General features: G+C 39.6%; 1 protein-coding gene across 7 annotated transcripts in view; it reads right to left on the reverse strand.

Annotated features, from left to right (window-relative positions):
- Positions 1-221: 221 nt before the first annotated feature.
- ACSL6 (acyl-CoA synthetase long chain family member 6) overlaps positions 222-18,839 on the reverse strand; it is a 111,342-nt gene continuing 92,724 nt past the window's right edge. For all 7 annotated transcript variants that reach the window (XM_073355623.2, XM_073355629.2, XM_073355625.2 and 4 more), the window contains 8 exons: positions 17,264-17,359; positions 16,095-16,167; positions 14,224-14,312; positions 11,874-11,990; positions 10,202-10,345; positions 8,991-9,092; positions 7,940-8,011; positions 222-4,555 (listed from right to left, as the gene is read on the reverse strand). In XM_073355623.2, coding sequence (XP_073211724.2) covers positions 4,415-4,555; positions 7,940-8,011; positions 8,991-9,092; positions 10,202-10,345; positions 11,874-11,990; positions 14,224-14,312; positions 16,095-16,167; positions 17,264-17,359 — 834 coding nt within the window. In that variant the 3' untranslated portion in view covers positions 222-4,414. The remainder of the gene's footprint in view (positions 4,556-7,939; positions 8,012-8,990; positions 9,093-10,201; positions 10,346-11,873; positions 11,991-14,223; positions 14,313-16,094; positions 16,168-17,263; positions 17,360-18,839) is intronic.

Below are 18,839 nucleotides of genomic sequence, written 5' to 3' on the forward strand. Positions count from 1 at the left end.
CCGGCGGACAGAACCCCTGAGCAGCAGTGGGCTGAGCCGCTCAGCCCACTGCCGGTCTGGGGTTCTGGCTGCCGGCCCCTTGCCAGCCAGGATCCCGGCCCTAGGCCCCGCTCAGCCCGCTGCCGGCCTAGGTGAACAGAACCCCACACCAGCAGCAGGCTGAGCGGGTCGGCGGCGTAAGATCAACATTTTAATTTAATTTTTAAATGAAGCTTCTTAAACATTTTGAAAACCTTGTTTATTTTACAATACAACAATAGTTTAGTTATATAATATATAGAGAGAGACCTTCTAAAAAACATTAAAATGTATTACCGGCACGTGAAACCTTAAATTAAAGTGAATAAATGAAGACTCAGCACACCACTTCTGAAAGGTTGCCGACCCCTGCCCTATACCTTCAAGTGATAAGATTAAAATACCTATTTTTAAGCCACCCAGAGTGGAAATGCTTTAGGAGAAGACCAGTACATACTATCATTTCTTTGATAGCACTTGAGTTTTGAAGGGGAATTCTCAAATAAGACAAAGATACATAACACACTGTGTAAATTATTACCCTGAGATACTATAAAGAGGTCGTAGGGGAACTCAAACCTAACGAACACTGGGATTTTCCTTGCAGTGGCTACAATAAATATTTTCACTTAAGGAAAAAACAAAGCATGCAAAAGGAAGACAGGTGTGCCAGATGTCTGAAGGAAAGCATATTAGTGCTTATGTTAAAGAACATATTTAGGCACATTCATTTGAGGTTTTTTATCCCTTCTAACGTTTCCGAGGTTAATGAGCTAAGAATGATCTGCAGAGGAAGTTCTAATTACACAAGATAAAATGACTGGAGGGTGGGGGTGGCTTTATTTCATGTACCAAGGGTTTCCCCCAAGATTTAAAAATTTACACACTTTCAGGATATGGCTGTAAAAAAATGTTCATTTGAGCCAATTCTTTCCAAATTTTACATCACCTTGGTGTGGTCATGTACATAGTTTCTTCCTACTCCCACCCCCTCTAGTATTAAAGTTAACAAGCATGTAAGCCATAAGTAAATTCAAATAAGGATCCTCAATATTTATACAAAATTAGATATCAGTTGTCTGGACAGGTCAGGTGGACTGAATCACTTTAGAGGAAAAGGAAAGTAAATTAAATTCATGCTGTAGAGAAAGGTCAGTGGAAAATAGCTTCTTTTTTACACATCTGTTTATTTAAGGAACTAGTTACTAGTTCCTAAAGTAGATCATATTTGCTTAAAGGAGAAAAAAGGTATTGCACCTGATGCTTTGCACTGTGGATAATCATTTATATCGGTGTAACATGAGTGTAAAACACTACCGGATTACAATGGTTGTGTTTTACACCAATTTTGTACTGATAGAAATGACTATACAAGATGCAGGGCAATGAAGAATCAGGCCCATAGAATGCACATTTGATAAATCAGATAAACACGTGCTGTACAAGTGAGATTATGTAACAGATGCAGTCGCCTGTGTAGTTTTAGCTGTTTGCTCTGAAATCTCTTTAATAGAACAGACTCTGCATAAAACTAGCTCATTAGTTCAATTATTTCATTTCTTTTAAAGCATGCAATGGAATTTCAGAAGGAAGGTATATGACAATTTAGATTAATAATTTAATTTAGGCTTTTTAGTATGAAAAGTAATGATGGACTTGTCTCAGACAGAAAAATAAGTTCATATTTACTGCCCTAGCAAACCAGGTCATCTAGCAGCCCCATGCAAGTGTGTGGATTGGCATAACTAATAGCAGTTATTAAAAAAAATAATTTAGGACCCTGTTCAGCTGGAAGAAGCCACCAAGGCTGTTGGCTCATGGAGTGTCCTCAGGTTCCTTGAATGGTGTAAGCCTGCAGCTTTTAACACCATGCAGTTGAGCATGTAGTTCCAGAGTCTGCTCCTATTCCACTGGGGAGATATTGCCTTTCTAGTGGCTTCCCCTTTGCCACAGTGAAGGCTAAGGCTTTATCTAGACCAACGGCTTTATATGGTAATTGGGATCATGGAATTGTATTAGAGCTCTGCAAATGTCCAAAATATAGGGAAGGTCCTTCTTTGATAGATCTTGATTCAGTCAGTGACAAATTTTAAAGTGGTTGTAGCACAAAGATCAATCTTTCCCTAGCTGAAGCTCAATTTCCAAGACTCATCAGAAAGAAAAAGAAAGAAACCTGTGCCCCCTCCCACTAGGGTTTCCACTTTTGAAATGCAAAAAAACCCAGTGCCTTCCCCCCACTACGCCTGCTGCAACCCCAACCATAAGGTAACTCTGCAACCCTCCTCCCCTTCAAACAGCCACCTATAATATCTAGAGAGAAAACTGGGGTGACCATACGTCCCATTTTGGCCAGGACAGTCTCTTTTTTAAGCCCCGTCCTGACTTTTTTTTTTTTTTTTTTTTTGGCGCGAAAGTGGGCATTTGTCCTGTTTGTTCTTGCCAACTTAATCAGTTGGCAAGAGCAATCAGGACAAATGCCCACTTTTGCAGAAAAGCGGGTTGCGATGTGGAGGACCATGCGGTGGAGGCGAGTAGAGATGCCAGCCACGTGCAAGGGGGAGGTAGAGTTGGGGAGGGGGAAGGGAAGCATTCAAGCATGCAGGGATCCGGGAGGGTTCCAGCAACCGGGCAACAACCTTGTGGAGGGGGCAGGGTTCAGGTGACCAGCAACAGCCTTGCATGGGGAGGGAAGGGGGGAGTGGCAGGGTTCCAGTGACCGGCATCGGCCTCGTGCCAGGAGGGGCGGCAGCTCGAGTAAGCGGCTGGGGGTGTCCCATTTTCCCCTTGGGAAATAGGGTCACCCTAAAGATAACACATGATACTATCACTCTCGCATGACTCAAGCCCTCTCTCACACACATGCATGCTGCGCTTGCCTGGGCAGACAGCTACTGTATTTTCAAACACTTTTGAGCGGTTATCGCTTAAACTGCAGAAGTGGGAACACCGCAGCATCTTTAACTGGATGCCGACTTTTGACATTAGATATCCAAGTGTATTATGATAATAATGCAAATCCTTAGGCCCACATTAAAAAAAACAACCTGGCAGACTAAAGTATTTTTCTGGTAAATCCATAAAAAAACTGGCCAGGCCGGTCAAATACCAGCCAGGTGGTAACCTTACCTCCCACCATGCCATCTCACCATGGTGGTGGGAAGGAAAACCGTCAAGGAAGCTTCCCCCTCAGCAACATGGGTACTCAGGAGTAACACTCCAGCAACACAAGGGAGGCCCTTTACCATTGCGCTACAGCAATGGGGATATGATGCCATCATTTCTAGCAAGTAAATTTGTTTTACTGAACACTGTTCACAATTATGGTTCATACACTGAGCCAGAGCTCCATTCCTCTGCCTGCAGCTGTGCCAGGGCATTAATCCGGCTGGACTGCATAGCACTAGCATCATGTGAAGCAATAAATTAAGAATCAGGAGTGTATAGGATGGTGAGGGCTCATTTACACTAGTTCTGCTCCTCTTGTGAAGCTTTTTATTTTGTAGCTCCCACAGAAAGCTGACCCTTATGAGTAGATCAGTCTGCCACAGAGCCACCAATGCGTCCACATTCTTCCCAGCTTGTGCGTTTGTGAGCCAATGGGCATACTGTGCTGAGTCAGCATCTCAAGGAAGATCTATCTGCCATGCTATAAACTGAATTCAGATGCATTGAAAAAAAGGAATACAGGAAATGTATAACTTCCTAAAATATTTTTGCAATTACGAAGTGGTATTAATCTGGCTTTTTCCATTACGCCTAATATGCTGATGGGCATATTGCATACAAATGAAATCAGGAAATTTATTCCTGGTTCTCTGTTAGTCAGGTCTTTGATGATTACATAAAGTCAGTGGAATTTATGTCTTGCAGAGTATAAAAGCTGTCACTTAAAAAAAACAAAACAAAACGACCAAAGATCTAACTTGAAGTTCTAGGTTAGGGAAAACAGATTTAGTTATGATTTTAATTATCAGCCTTTGAATGTTTGAGGTAGACCACATTATTGAATTATCCAGGATTTTAGTCATAATCTATAATGTTATATACAATCATATCAACAGATATATCACATACCTTTTTCCTGATGTGTAATCAATACTGTTTGGGGGCATTAATAATAATGTAACCTTCCATGATATACTTTAAGATGTGCTGGAATTTATGTATCTTTATATGGCTATGTAGCGTAGTTTTCAGTAGTCTCCTATAGCGTACTACAGCTGATGAAAAAGGAAATTTACTGTTATATCAGTGATGAGGCCTTGGAACAACAAAAGGTTCAGACATAAGGGCAGATGCTTGTTCATTTCAACTGTGTCATTCTGGCTCTGTACTTTTGAGTATGTACTTTAATATTGCTACAAAGTACATTATTCAGAAGAATTTTTCTGCCGCTTCACATGGAGACACTTGAATAAAGCTCTTCTATTTGTTTTTTGAAGTAATCTCTTAGCTCTCGTCTCCTAGCCTTTAGCGTTGGTGTCAGCAAGCCATTTTGTACTGAGAATAGATCAGAGTGGATGTAAATGGCTTTGACCTGAAATAGAAAATAAATATATTTATGGCAAGACTAAACTAACATCATCCACTATTAATAATTAGTACTAATCAAAACTCCTGAAATCATAACGATCCTGCTTAGGTTATCAGCAAAAATGACTTTGCTGGGTCCATCTTCAATCCTACTAGTTGTCTGTCCATATCACAAAGCATCCACACACTCTTCTTGTTTAACAGAATTCTCAGGACGGATATAATATTTGTGTTGCAGGTTGGAATTAAGAAGCACTAACACAGTGGCATGATGAAGTGTGAACACCACCTGTCCATACTATGGCTGTATCTCACCACTTCTCAATCAGTCCTTCATACTTTTATTAGCATCATCTTCTCCCTGCACCGTAAACCTTTGTCCACATGCTCCCCGCAAAATATTGCCCCCGTCCCTAAAATAAATATGCATTCAGTCTGCTGTGCTCTTGTTCCACTGCGTGGTATGCAAAGGAGCGTATCCCCAAAAAACTCAGAGTGGCTCAAGCAGAGGGGAAATGTGGCTATATGTGATGTTGCCCCATCCACAATATTTCCACATAGCTGAAGAGTCACAGAAGACGGGAGGGTGTCACAGAGTCAGGAGAAGGAGAAAGGATTTAAATCTGCCCAAAGACACTAAACAGCACTGATTCAGCCTTGCAAAGCTGTCATGAAGCTTTACTAGCCAGCATAAAAGTCTTCTGATCCAAAGTTAACATGATAATGATCATGCAAAAAAAGATGGTGTTTTAGTGACCAGTTACAGTGATAAAAATCACTCATCCCAGGCAAAGAGAATTTTACAAGGCTGCCCTTACTAATCCACGGCGTCTGAGCACAGCAGGAAGCTTGGTGGCACAAATGGGGGTGGGTTGTGTTTCCACTATATTTATGGTGGTGCTGGTGGTGGGAGACAGTAGAAAACTATTCTGTATGGCTGGCCACAATCTACATCATTCAGACAGGACTCCTTAGCCATCTTCTCCTTTTTTTGTCCATCACCAATCCTCTTCACATTTGGACAGACTAGGAGTTGTAGGAAATGTGGTTTAAGAATGACCTTTTTATTCCATTAAATTCTGTGGCTCTCTTTTCCTTGTGTGCATTTTATTCCAGGGGCAAAATGTAGGGACCACAAATAATTTCTTTATATACTGTGGCCAAGTGACTTTTAAAAGGGACTGATGATTTTGAGTTCTGTAATTTTTGGGTGCTTAACTTGAGACGCACTAAGGGGGCATGATTTTGGAACACCCATCCTCTAAACTGTCTCCGAGTTGAGCACTCAAAAACTGCAGAACCTTTTGAAACTCGTGACTTATATGTAGTTATATACAAAATCTTTACATAAAAGAACAACATAGTGGTACAGCAATTATTTTTAAAGTTCTTAAAATGGTAAACTTTGTGCATTAATGTTATAGCTAGTTAAAAGATTATGAAAGAGTCTGATTAAAATTACATGACCCCTCAAACTAACACTGTCCTGCCTAAATTCAAGAAAAGTTCACATATCACTTGTGACTGTCTTCTTTTAATAATAATAAAAAAATCCCTATGACAGACATCCAGAATATATTGGCCTGGATCTACTAAAAATCTCCAAAGGATTTTATATATCAGAAATTCAGGTCTTTTCTGCTCAGAAGTGCTTTTCTGCTCAGAAGGCTTACTGGAGAACTAGTGAAATGGTGACATCACAAGAATCAAGGTAGTGAAAGTGGAGCAATTGTGAGGGGAATGGATTTTTAATTAGACTTGTTTAAAAACTCTTGGGTTTGCTTGTTTTAGTTAATGCCTATTTAAGCGGTCATTAGACCAGAGAGTGAGAATGACTCTATAGTCTAGTGGTTAGGGCACTCACCGGGGAGGTGTGAGACCGAAGGTCATGTCTAATTATTTATACTCAGTGGAATAGCTTAAATAGGAGAGTCTGAGAAAGACCTGCCCCAGAACATCCCACTGCCCAATGACTGGAGTAATCTCCGAGACCCAAATTTAAATCCCTTCTCCACACTAGGCAGAGGGGTCAAATAGTGAATAGTTTTGGGTTGATTGAAACTACATTTTTTGGCAAATAAACTACTTGTCTGAAAAATTTCACACAACTCCATCTATGGGAAAGGTGGACCTGTGCAGTGGGACATCTCTGTATGGTCCATACTGGTGAGATAATCTGGCCCAATGTTAGGTCATAACAATCACATACTGCTCTACATATGAGGCTCTACACAATAGACCCTTGTTTTTGAACTGCAATACATTCAGGTACTGTATTTCCATTTCATATGGTTTCTTTCTATATTTTTTAGCACTGCAGCAGAGTTCATCTCATAACCTCACAGTTTATTTAATGCATGTCAGTAGAACTGTTGTGTTAAGGGTATTCATAGTGTGAAGATTAGGGCAGGAACAACCCAGGTAATTACTAGACAGCCAATTTCATGTATTATGATCCATGCTCCATGTGGAATTTCTTTTATCAGTTATGGAACTGTCAGAAAAATGGAGACAAAGAGATTTAAGGTTTCAGGAGCTTCTGCAAACTCTTTAACACAGTGGATTTTCACTGGACTTCTCAAGCAAAAACAGACAAATAAATGAAGCTTACTAGTGATATTTAAATAATGTCTTAGATATTCACTTTTATATTAATATTTTAATAACAGATATGCAATAAAACATTAACTTTTAAAGAAACATTTGATGTTAGCCTTTTTATGTGTTTTGATCTATATTATTGCTACCATGAAATACTGCATCAGTTTCAGAATTTTCCTGTTTGAACGTTTGTAAGTCTGTTGCACAAAATATTTAGGCAAGCCTTAGAAAAGGATTAGTGCATGCACTGAAAATAAGCAGAGCAGCTGTATTTTCTAGGTCAGTTACATGAATGGTACTGTAAACCTGATCCTACTTTGCCACATTGCTTTCAATGGGAGTAGGATCAGGCTCCTAAAAATACCTCTTGACCTCTGGTGATTATATCAGGGATTATATAGGGCCTGCTCTTGTATTCCCTATGCACCCATAACTCCCACTGAATCTACTCTGACTCCTGCTGTGTGCAGAAAACAGGATCAGGGACTATAGTCCTTATTTAATCAAAAATGACAAAAATAATTTGTCAGTGGCATAGTGGTGCTTTCACAAAATTCCTGCATAGAACCATCAAAATAATAATGAGGCTTTTATTACTGTGGACCTTTGTGGCAATATTCATGCATTCTTAGGGGCTAAAGAGTTTAAGAAATACACAAATGCAAGCTATAATTACTTACAGACACAACATAATCTGACATTTAGGCTTTATATGATGCATACTAACAACTGCCTATTCATCATAAAGGGTCAAGTTTTCTGACCATAGGGAATAATGTTATCATACCTGCTCAAAAGAATGAAGTCCACCTTCCTTCCCTAGCCGCACCATATCTTCCATTATTGCTTGTGTCAGCTCCTGGGTTAGAACACATAGTTTTCCATTACCCTTCAAGAGACATCTTTACATCCAATGATATTATTCAGCAGGAAAATAAAGTTTACTGATCAAAGCACAAATACACTGTTGATTCTGGCAGTTCATACATTAATTAGCAAATGTTGCTTTAAAAGAAATTCCTTTATAAATAGAAAACGTATGAATGCTTTATAAATAAATAATGTGATAATATTTTTATACAGCAGAAAATGTAAGGCTAACGTTTTCAAACTTTGGTTGAGGATAGACATTTAAAGCCTTAATCCTTCAAACTCTTAAGTGCCCGAATAGTCCCATTGACTTCAGTGGTATTCATGTGCTTTTAAAGTTAAGTGCGTGTGTAAATGGATTGTGGCTTAAATCATCTATGTTTCATGACTCTAGTTGGTGCTCAATACTTCTTAAAAACCATTCTGCTTATTAAGGTGCCTAAATATGAATATAAGTGCCTCACTTTAGCCACCAACGTAGAATATTTTCACTTAAAAACTTTGCATCTTGCCATTATTTATAACAACTACTTTGAATTTTTTAGCTGAGTTAAACATTAATAGGAAAGAAGTGTTACCTTTCATACGAGTCTAAAAAGAGATTGCATAAAAAAGAACCGTATGATATGTATTCACAGAAACATTCAGAAGAATGGTCATAATGACACAGACAAATGACCATCTAGTTCAGTATTCTGTCTATGACAGCAGGTGATGCTCAGTGCTTGAGGGGAAAAAAGTGGAATATGCAGGTGTAAGATCACTGAAGACCTTGTCTTCTTACATATTTGGAAAGTGCCATTAGTAGTGCTACTAAATAAGAACGATGTTAAGGAGCTTAAGGGCTTGGTTTGCCTATTCTCTTTTATGTGAGCATACCTTTATTTCAGTGCTATCGTTTCCTAGTGCTGCATCTTACAGATCACTGTTAATTAAACGCACACACATATGTATTTTTAAGGACACACCGTATTTTTACAGAGCTCTGCATATGTTCCCTCAAACCCTCTTTTCTTTGCCCAGCCTGGCATGACTTCAGAATCAGGTACAACAATTCCCACCAAGAAGGCCTGCATCAGAAAAAAAAAAAATGTATCAGCTGAGGAAAGAACCATATTTAAAATATAATATTCCAGGACATAAATAATCTTGGTTTGCCGGGTTTAATCATTTCAATGCAGCACTGTATTTGGCTAAATTTCATGATGAAGTATTTATGATGAACATTTCTTCTCCTCAGATAAAAGAGCCCTAAAGTGACAGTTAATATATTTGCCAGAAAAAATATAATACATTGTTAGCTTCAGTGCAGAGTAGAATTCAAATTGCAGAATCTGAGCCAAAGTTACTTTGCTTTTACGCTGGTGTAAGTGAGAGCAGAACTTGGTCCATTTTGTTTATTACTATTCCATTCATGGATCTCTGACCATCCGGGGAAATCATATTGATGTCAAAGAGAAATATGTATTTGGCTCAAGGGCATGATCGGTGGGTAAAGGTTAGTTGTTACAGTGTCTGAAATTGTACCTGTTGGTATGTAAAAACACCAGCCGTTGCATATGTAAACTGGATGCTTACACACGCAGCTATCTCCAATGTGTGCACAAAAGCAAGTTTTTCCACACACAAAGCTTTAGCGAGCAGAATTTTGTGGGCAGAATTTCAGAAGCCCCTTTTGAAAACATGCCCCTAACTATTCTGTTTTAATACAGAGAATAGTTCTGCCCACCTGCGTAAGCACTTGGCAGACAGATCTCTCACATGCAGGTACTATGCAGGACTTAAGTGATGAAGGGTCCTGCACTTGTGAATTAAAGTGCAGCTCTAGCATGTTCTCTGCTGTCCTCTATTTCTAAAAGTTGATGCCAGTAGGCTCAGCACCCCAGCAGCCTGACCTTTGTCAAGTTATTTGTAGGCCTCATGGCACAGGAGAGTTTTAAGGAGGGATTTGAAGGAGGAAAATGAGGTAGCTTTAGAGGCTAGATTGTCGCCCATTCCCCAAGCTGTGTATAGTCATTCGAGTGGTTGGGGGCCTAACTAGCTTTGAGCCCATTCCAGAGTTGGGGAGGAGGATGGTGAGGGATAGAAAGGTCACCTTTACTGACCCCTTGGTGCCAGGTGCAGAACCTGTCAAGCAGAGGGTCTGGCTCTAAAATTATTTTGAAGTGTTACATTTTACCTGTAAACTGTCTCCATGCACATATATCTGGGCAATAGGCTCACTGCGGATGTAGATATTCTCAATCTTTTCAGGTGCAATATATTCTCCCTGAGCAAGTTTAAATATATGCTTTTTCCGATCAATAATTTTAAGTGTCCCATTCTGTTGGGAAAGAGAGATAATGGTTACCAAAATGGTTATTTGAATATACAGGCCCAGTAAACAATGTATTTTTTGCACTTGACTCTACATTTCATTAAAAAGCTAACAATAAAACTGGGAGGAGGTGCACAATCCCCTGTCTACCAGCAAGACTGGACCATCCAGGCAGAGCAAAGATCAGAGCAAGAGTGTCTGAACCCAGGAAACTGGCCCTACTATGGGTTTATTGGTGGTGAACTGCCCAGCAGAAAAGGTTGAATTTAATCAGTCTTCCAGCCCTCACTTGGACAAGAGATTTTCAGGATCAGGAGGACATTTTTGATAAATATAGTCTCTTAAACACAGGTTGTATTTTCAGCCCATCAGCCATGATGGAGTCTTTTTAAGGGTAAGTCCAAACTTCCATTATAAACTCAACCGTCATCACACAGGGAAGGAAAGTGCTATTCTGGTAGTCAGAACTGTTTAAAAATACCAAAAAATACTTCATGACCACATTTGTCATTTTGTCCCAGGCCATCATGCTGCCCAGAAATTTTGCTTTTTGTGACATTTCTGCCAAATGCCCATTTATACATTGAAACCAGCAAGTTTTTGATATACATTGTCTTTCTTCTGAAAGACAGAAGAAAATAAGAAATTTCATTGGGGCGGAGAAAAGAAAGTCTTTTCTCCCCTCACTTTTCAGTCTGAAAAAGTGCTCTGTGCGCCTGCATTTATATGCAGGGTCCAGAATAATGGTGTTTAAAGAACTCAAAAGATAATGAAAATGCTTTGGTATTCAGAAGTTTCCCAGTTTTGTTTTGAGTTTGTCCTCCCACCTCTTGTTCTGGGTAGGATACTTTTTTCACCTGATAATTTTTAAAAATTATTCTTTAGTGCAGATGTTGCTGTTTAGACAGAGTCTTTATCAAATACTATTAGAATTTAAATATGAAAAAAAATCGCAGAAAGCAGTAACTTTATTTTCAAAAGTGCTGAGAACCTGCCGTTCTCATGGACTTGAATGGTATTTGAGAGCATTCAGTACTTCTAAAAAAAAAAAAAAATCAAGCTGTTTGGTCTTTAAACAAGTGAGTTGATTTCAGAATGCCACTGTAGAGGTGGCTCGATTTCAGAAGCAGTTGAACTGACCTCTGTCAAGCAGAGGGTAGATTGTCATCTCTACCAAAGTGTCATCTCTTCCAAAGATTAATTAAAGATGGAGTGATTGGCTTTGGATATTAAAATAGCCTCTGGGGAGAGGCAAATCTGCTTGATACCTTACATGAACTAATGAGATATCACAGAAACTTTTCTTTATGCTTTGCTTAAAACCTGGAATGCTGAGGCCTGAAGCAGACCTGTAACTGGGGCCAAGGTGCATGGACTTGACTCTGAGGACGCACCAACTCCTGGTGATTGACATAGGGTTATTCCACAAAAAACTGTCAGACAAAGATTTGCTTGAAAATACAAGAGTACTACCTTAGAATTTACATAGGAATATACAATTTACAAAAGAACTGAGAATCTGATCAGTACATACAGGTAACCATTTCCCAATGTCTCCAGTATGAAGCCAGCCTTCTTTATCCAGCGCTTCAGCTGTCTTCTCGTCATCTTTTAGATAACCTTTGAAAACATTGGGTCCTTTCACACATATCTGCAAAAGAGACCTGGTTGCTGACAAAGTCTCGCGCTTTTGTATGGAATTGCGTGGATTCTTTCCCATATGAGTGCTCCAACAAAATAAAATATTTCAAATTATGCTACCACCCACCCTATTTTTTAAACTAATGTAGGTGTAAAGCAGGAAAACAAGACTGTGCAGAACTGCAGTCTATTTGTGTCCGAAATTTTCTGGACTTTTCTTGTTTGTTTTTCTCAGCCCCAAAATTGTCTTTTGACAATATTTCATGAGAACAGAAAAACTGACTGCAAATGCATGTGATATCACAACCTTCCTCATATTTTTTACAAAGACAACAATTTTGCTGAAAAATGTGATCATTGTTACTAAAAATGAACTAGCTTTAGTGCTAAAAGAAAAGGAGTACTTGTGGCACCTTAGAGACTAACCAATTTATTTGAGCATGAGCTTTCGCTGCAGCTCACGAAAGCTCATGCTCAGATAAATTGGTTAGTCTCTAAGGTGCCACAAGTACTCCTTTTCTTTTTGCGAATACAGACTAACACGGCTGTTACTCTGAAACCTAGCTTTAGTGCTGATATTTTGCACTAAAAATTGGTCCATATTTTGCATTTACAGTGAAATAGGAAAACTCTTAGATTTTGAACATTTTGAATGTTGTTGTGAACATTTTGATCACCTCTAGTTAAAACCTAAATGCACTAGCAAGAATAAAGTGTCAAAGCTTTCAGGGTAAGCTGTGAACATAATTAGGGAGTATAGAGTACTCTGTGGTGAATCATATCACTGCACACTGTACATCCAGATGCTGGATGAAATCTTGGCCCCACTGAAGTCAATGGGAGTATTACCATTCACTTCAGTGGGGATGGGATTTCACCCACCAAGTTTGTGAGCTAAACTGTACATATGGGGCATTGGGAACAGAACTTAGGACTTGTCCTAAAATATGAACCCTTTACCTCTGGAGCCTAAGGAGTCCTCATTAGCTGAAGAGTTTTCATGAGCATTAAAAGTATTAACGGGTTTATTCTTTGTGAGACTTCAGCTGCTAATTTAGGCCTCAGTCCTGCGTTGGGATCCACTAGGACAACTGCATATGACTGCAAAGAGTCCTACTACAAATCAGTGGGACTCTGCAAGGGTGCAAGGATCCATGCTACCAGATCCCCATTCTATGGTATTAAGCACTCGCCAGTAAATTGCAGTGTGCTGGGATTTTGTTGCTGAAGGAAAACTAGAAATGCAGAACTCTGGGATAATATGAAATTACACTATTTCTCTTTAACGTAGCCTGCGTGATATTATAGGTTATGAAATGGGCTGACAACCATTGACATTAAAAGGAAAATTTAAATATAATCCTCAGCTTTGATTTTATTCTGTGAATCAATGGCCTTTCATTGAATTTGAAAATATAAATGGAAAAAAGAAAAATAGTTATGTTAAAAAGTACATAAATTAGTTCCAGTGCAGTATAAAAATAACTAAGCTTGATCCCACAAAGTCCTGCGTGCCTATTGCAAGCTGCTGAAAGCCCTCAGTGGGACAGGATAGCAGTCAGTATCTACCAGGACCAGAACCTAGGCCTTGATTCAACAAGCCATCCCTATTCTGCAAACTACATAAGCATATGCTTAACTTTAATGGGACTTAAACACATACTTAAAGTGAAGCATGAGGTTAAATGCTTTGCTGAATTGGGACCTTAAACATGTAGAGCCAAGTCTTACAATCCTAATGCTGTTCTTACTCAGAGGAAAGTCCTATTGACTTCATTGTTTATTTCAATAAAAGTTTTCACTGTACTAGGGATGCATGAGGACTGGATGAGTTGATCCTTATATAACGAGGCCCTAATCTTGTGAAGGGCTCCACTTAGGTGAACCCTTATGCCTCTATGGGATCCCATTGGAGTCAATGGGATTCTGTGTGAGTGTAAGGGTCTGCCTGTGTGAAACCCTCAGCCCCTTCAAAAATAATTAGCTGTAGCACTTGCTGGAGGTTCTGTAATACCCTTGTATTTGTAATTAACATTATGATGCTCTACTGCTGCCGGACCGGTTCATCTGTTCTGCTTTTTTCCTTTCATTTCTCAACTGGAGTATAGAACACATCTATGACAAGGGGCACTTAAAAAGGATTCTCAGATACAAGTAGTAACAAATGGCTCACAGATTTTTTATGACAGCCTGCCTCAAAGAATTAACTACCGAGGAGCTGTATATAATGTTTGAGATGATACCTCTCCTTCTCCTTTCAAAGCAAAATAATTCATCTCTTCCACATCCATCAGTTTGATTAAATTGCAGGGCAGAGGAGCTCCTACGTGACCTGCAAATTAAAGTTATTTGTCATTTCTTTCTAAAAATGGCACTCATTAGATTATTATTAGCACATCACCCATTTCTAGCTGAACTTCCTGAAGTTCAGTGTTCTTGAAGCATATGTGTCTGTGTGCAGAATCCTTTAACCTGTCTGGATAGGATTCCTATTTTTCAGTGTAACAATACAGGACCCTTTTGCCTTACCATCTTCCTCTGACCAACAGGAAATTAAATCAACCCCTCTTTTAAAGACTTAACTCAGAGTAACTTGTTAATAACAGAGCCCAAAGTTCTGTTTTGTGCATCATCTAGAAAAGTCAAAGGCTTTGAGTTACAATGGCTTTAAATTCAACCTTTTTCCAATTTCTCCAAAGTAAACTATAACGGCTTAAGCTACTCTAAATTATGCTAGCTGTCAATGACCAAAATGGAATGTTCTGGTAGACAAAGATCATAGGAGCACAAAGGTGTTCTGGCCCACCCCAAAGAATGGTCACTCTGAAGGGCAAGGTACACTGGTTCTCTGCCACCCAGGGTTTTGTCCACAATAGGGGACTCCTTCACAGATCTGCCCAGGTTTAAGTCTGCTTAGGACCAGCAGATTTAACAAAGTGAGGCTCCAGTCCTTAATATATATTTGTGAATGTGTGTTCAGTAATTATGTGCTGGGTAGGGCACCAAAATGAAGACAGTGTGAGACAAACATAGTGAAAGTATAACTGGAAAAATTTATACATCTCATAACAGGTAATTGGCCTTTTCTGCTGTGTAGAAAACAAGCTGATATACAGCAATCTGTACTGGAAATCATATTGTGTGCTCTACTCCAATCACAGAAAATTAGTGTTGAAAAGGGAGGTTTTTAGATTATTAATGGGACTAATAAACTATGTCCAATTGTTGTGCAGGTATTCATTTGAATGAATTTGATCATACCTGTTCCAAAGCCATTCTATAAATATTAATAATTAATACTGCAGTACTCTTATTATTTAAGATTTGCTGAACACTGACTACATGCTGGGTGCTGATTGAAGTTTTCATCTGATTATATTAACCATCATAAGATCCCAAAGGTTTGAAAGTGTAATAGCCTAGAATCCTTAAACCAGACTAACCGTAAACCTCTAAGCATCCTCTTTTTCCCCCCCATTATCTGGCATTGGATCTGTGCTCAAAGCCTGATTTTGGTGACAAGTGAATATGAATTTGTTAGATGTAATACTGGAACAAAGATTAGGCTAACAAACACAATTCAATAGCACTAGTAGTCTCTGCCCAAGGCAGGCCCGAAGTGGAAAGGACAGGGGATTTTTGCAGATCAAGACCAAGGCATAGTTCTAGATCTCTCTAGCAAAACTTGCAGAGCATCTGATCAAATTCTACCTTTCTTTGGCTAGTGCTATTAATACCTCACTTTCATAAATACTGAATTCACCCAAATTACTCAGCACAATGATAAAGTGTTGAATAGTATCCTATAGGTATTACAGCCCCCTAAAAGTGTTCCAAATACACTAACACAGGGGTTCTCAAACTGGTGGTCAGGACCTCTCAGAGGGTTGCAAGGTTATTATATGGGGGGGTCACAAGTTGTCAGCCCCCACCCCAAACCCCGCTTTGCCTCCAGCATTTATAATGGTGTTAAATATATAAAAAAGTGTTTTTAATTTATAAGAGGGGGGTCACACTCAGAGGCTTGCTATGTGTAAGGGGTCATCTGTACAAAAGTCTGAGAACCCCTGCACTAACAATTCTGTCCTTTCTTTGGAGAGACCGTCATTTTTACCTGAAGTCCAGTCACCTGGAGTGGTAAAGGTACATCCTGCTGTGCACTCTGTTTGACCGTAACCTTCATAAATCTGACAAAGAGATATATAGCTTTGAGTCTGTTGACAGATTAATACTTACATATGATTTGAACATTGTTCAGTTTCCTTCTTGTTGCACAATGCTGTGAATGTGAACCACAATGCAGTATGTTGATTAGAGAGACAAGCTGGGTGAGGTAATATTTAGATATTACCTCCTCTCCCACCTGTCACTCTAATATCCTGGGAGCGACGTGGCTACAACTACACTATATACAGTGTACGGACTGACAAGGAAAGTTGCTCTGGTCTTCATTGTATGGGAAACATTGTTAGGAATTATTCTGAATGAACATCACTGTAAGAATCTGAAAATAGTGGGAAGAGAGGACAGTTGTACTGATAGCAGTTGCTTGAATAAAGTAGTATGTACCTCTGTGAGAGAAACCAGATTCTTTGCACTAATATGAAATACAGTTTTGAAGACTGTCTTTTTGGAAACTTTTTTCTGGCAAGCTTCAGGCATCTGAGAAGGGTAGGGCTTGTTTGCCACTTCCTTCTAAAGGCCACTTGCTTTGCTAACCACCTGAGCAGAATTCTAGTACCAGGCAAGCTATGTGTTCTCAGACTCCTTGGATTCTGCAGTAAGTGGTTTGGCCCACACCATCTTCCCAGGACACTAGACAGGTCCCTTCAGTATGTGTCTGGTTTTCAGTGCCCAGGAAATAGGCATCTCCAAAGTATTATGCTAGTTCTTAATCAGTGTGACTTTTGAAAATTGACAAGTTCCACCATCTTATTGCCGCTGATCTTTCCCCCCCCTCTAGATATGGATGCAAACCTTAGATCCAAATATTCCTGAATTTGCTTCCAGATCCGAACTTTGTCACTGGCTGTCTCTCGCTATAAAGAACTGAAAGTCCTGGATCCAAACTCCTCTCAACTTTGGGAGAGTTTGGAGCCGTGTCTGACCTATGTGGTTGGAGCCCATTCTTACTATTTATATCTTTGACCATCAGAAATATACAATTTCTATTGTGGTTTGTGTTGGTAAATGTTATTTTAAATATACGTTTCCCTTGATTTCTTAACAACTTGAAGAGCTAGTACAACAGTGCGTCTGAATAACTGCATAGGTGAAGTGTACCTGACATCCAAGTGCTGCCCGAAGGAACCCCAGAACAGTTGGAGAAGCAGGGGCAGCTCCCGTTATAATCATCCTAACACACCCACCAAGGCTTGCCTGTTAGATAATAAGAGAAAATAAAACTCTTAGCCTCCCATATGAGCATACACCTTCAGTCAAATATTGAAAGAAAAAGCACTAACTGCATATAACTGGAAGTACCCCAAAAGAAACAACCCTTCTGACACGGAATATTATAATCACCACCATAGTGCCTAGGAGCCACATCATGGACCAGGAACCCATTGTACTAAACATTGTACAAACAGAACAAAAAGTCCATGTGCTTTGGCTCGTTGCTGTTCATATAAAGAATGGGGATTCCATAGTTTTCCTCAAGATTATTACAGTCTTAGATTCCAGTCCTGCAATTGACTCTGCAAGGGCAGACCTTTCTGCCCAAATAGAGCCCCTTCGAAGTCAACACTGCCTGGCACAGATGCAAGGGTGTGCCTGCATAGAATCATAGAAATGTAGGGCTGGAAGGGACCTCAAGAAGTCATCTAGTCCATCCTTCTGTGCTGAGGCAGGCATGAATCCATCTGGCTCTATATGACTTCATGGTTAGGACCAAAAAAAAAAACAACAAAACCCCACCCTAATGTACTGCCTCCATTCTTTTTTTGCTCATTTTCATCCCATTGTTTTGGTAATTCCTCCCTGAACAACCCAAACAATTCTGTCTGCTTTTTAATGTTGATGTCCTTCAAGTATGTGTAGTGTAGATGATATCACATCAACCCCTTTGTCACTTTTCAGCTATGCTGTAAGTCAAAAAAAGGAAGACAAAGAATTTCTTGTAATTTTTAGACTTTGAGGTTAGAAGGTCACGGTCACAGATCCCGAATCAATGCGGAGCCTGATTTGCCTTACATCTGTGAAGGACAAATGCCTCATCTGCATCATTTGAACTCTTATCTTTGCAGACTGTGGGTGAGCAGTTCACAAATGAAAGGAGCGATCAGTTTCGCTGGCTAAACATAAAGTGACATGTCATGGGATAAGTCATCCAATTAAGAAAATTAATTAAACCAGAGCTTGCTGGAGTGATACAGCATATCAGTGATTTAGCTGACCTAGGAATGCTTTACTGTGGGACCCTGTGGCAAATAGCAGGACTGTTCAGATTGCACCCAACAGGCCCTCAGATATTCTGTTTTCCTTTCCCTCTTGTTCAATTGCATGTTAAATGCACAGGCTTTCCTTTATGGCCTTGTATGCTTTTTCTTAGGGGAAAAAATGGTTTGGGATATGTACTGACTAAGGCCCTAATCCAAAAGCTACTGAAATCAATGGGAACCTTTCAGTGGACTTTGGAACAGGCCTAAATGTCTTCAGCAAAAATACTTCCCCCCGCCCCCTTTCTCTTTTTAACTTCCCCTCCACCTTTCTTTTATTTCAGCTTGGCTGGTGAGGAGCCAGAGTATTGCCACAAATACATATAGTACTTGCTGCTGGGGTTCAATGGAAAAAACACAATTCTATCTCATTAATAGACCGAATTCACAGGAGCAAGACCCTGTAAACCTGAGAGAGG

This window comes from Lepidochelys kempii, chromosome 8 (genome assembly GCF_965140285.1).
Source record: "Lepidochelys kempii isolate rLepKem1 chromosome 8, rLepKem1.hap1, whole genome shotgun sequence".
Taxonomy (NCBI): Eukaryota; Metazoa; Chordata; order Testudines; family Cheloniidae; genus Lepidochelys; species Lepidochelys kempii.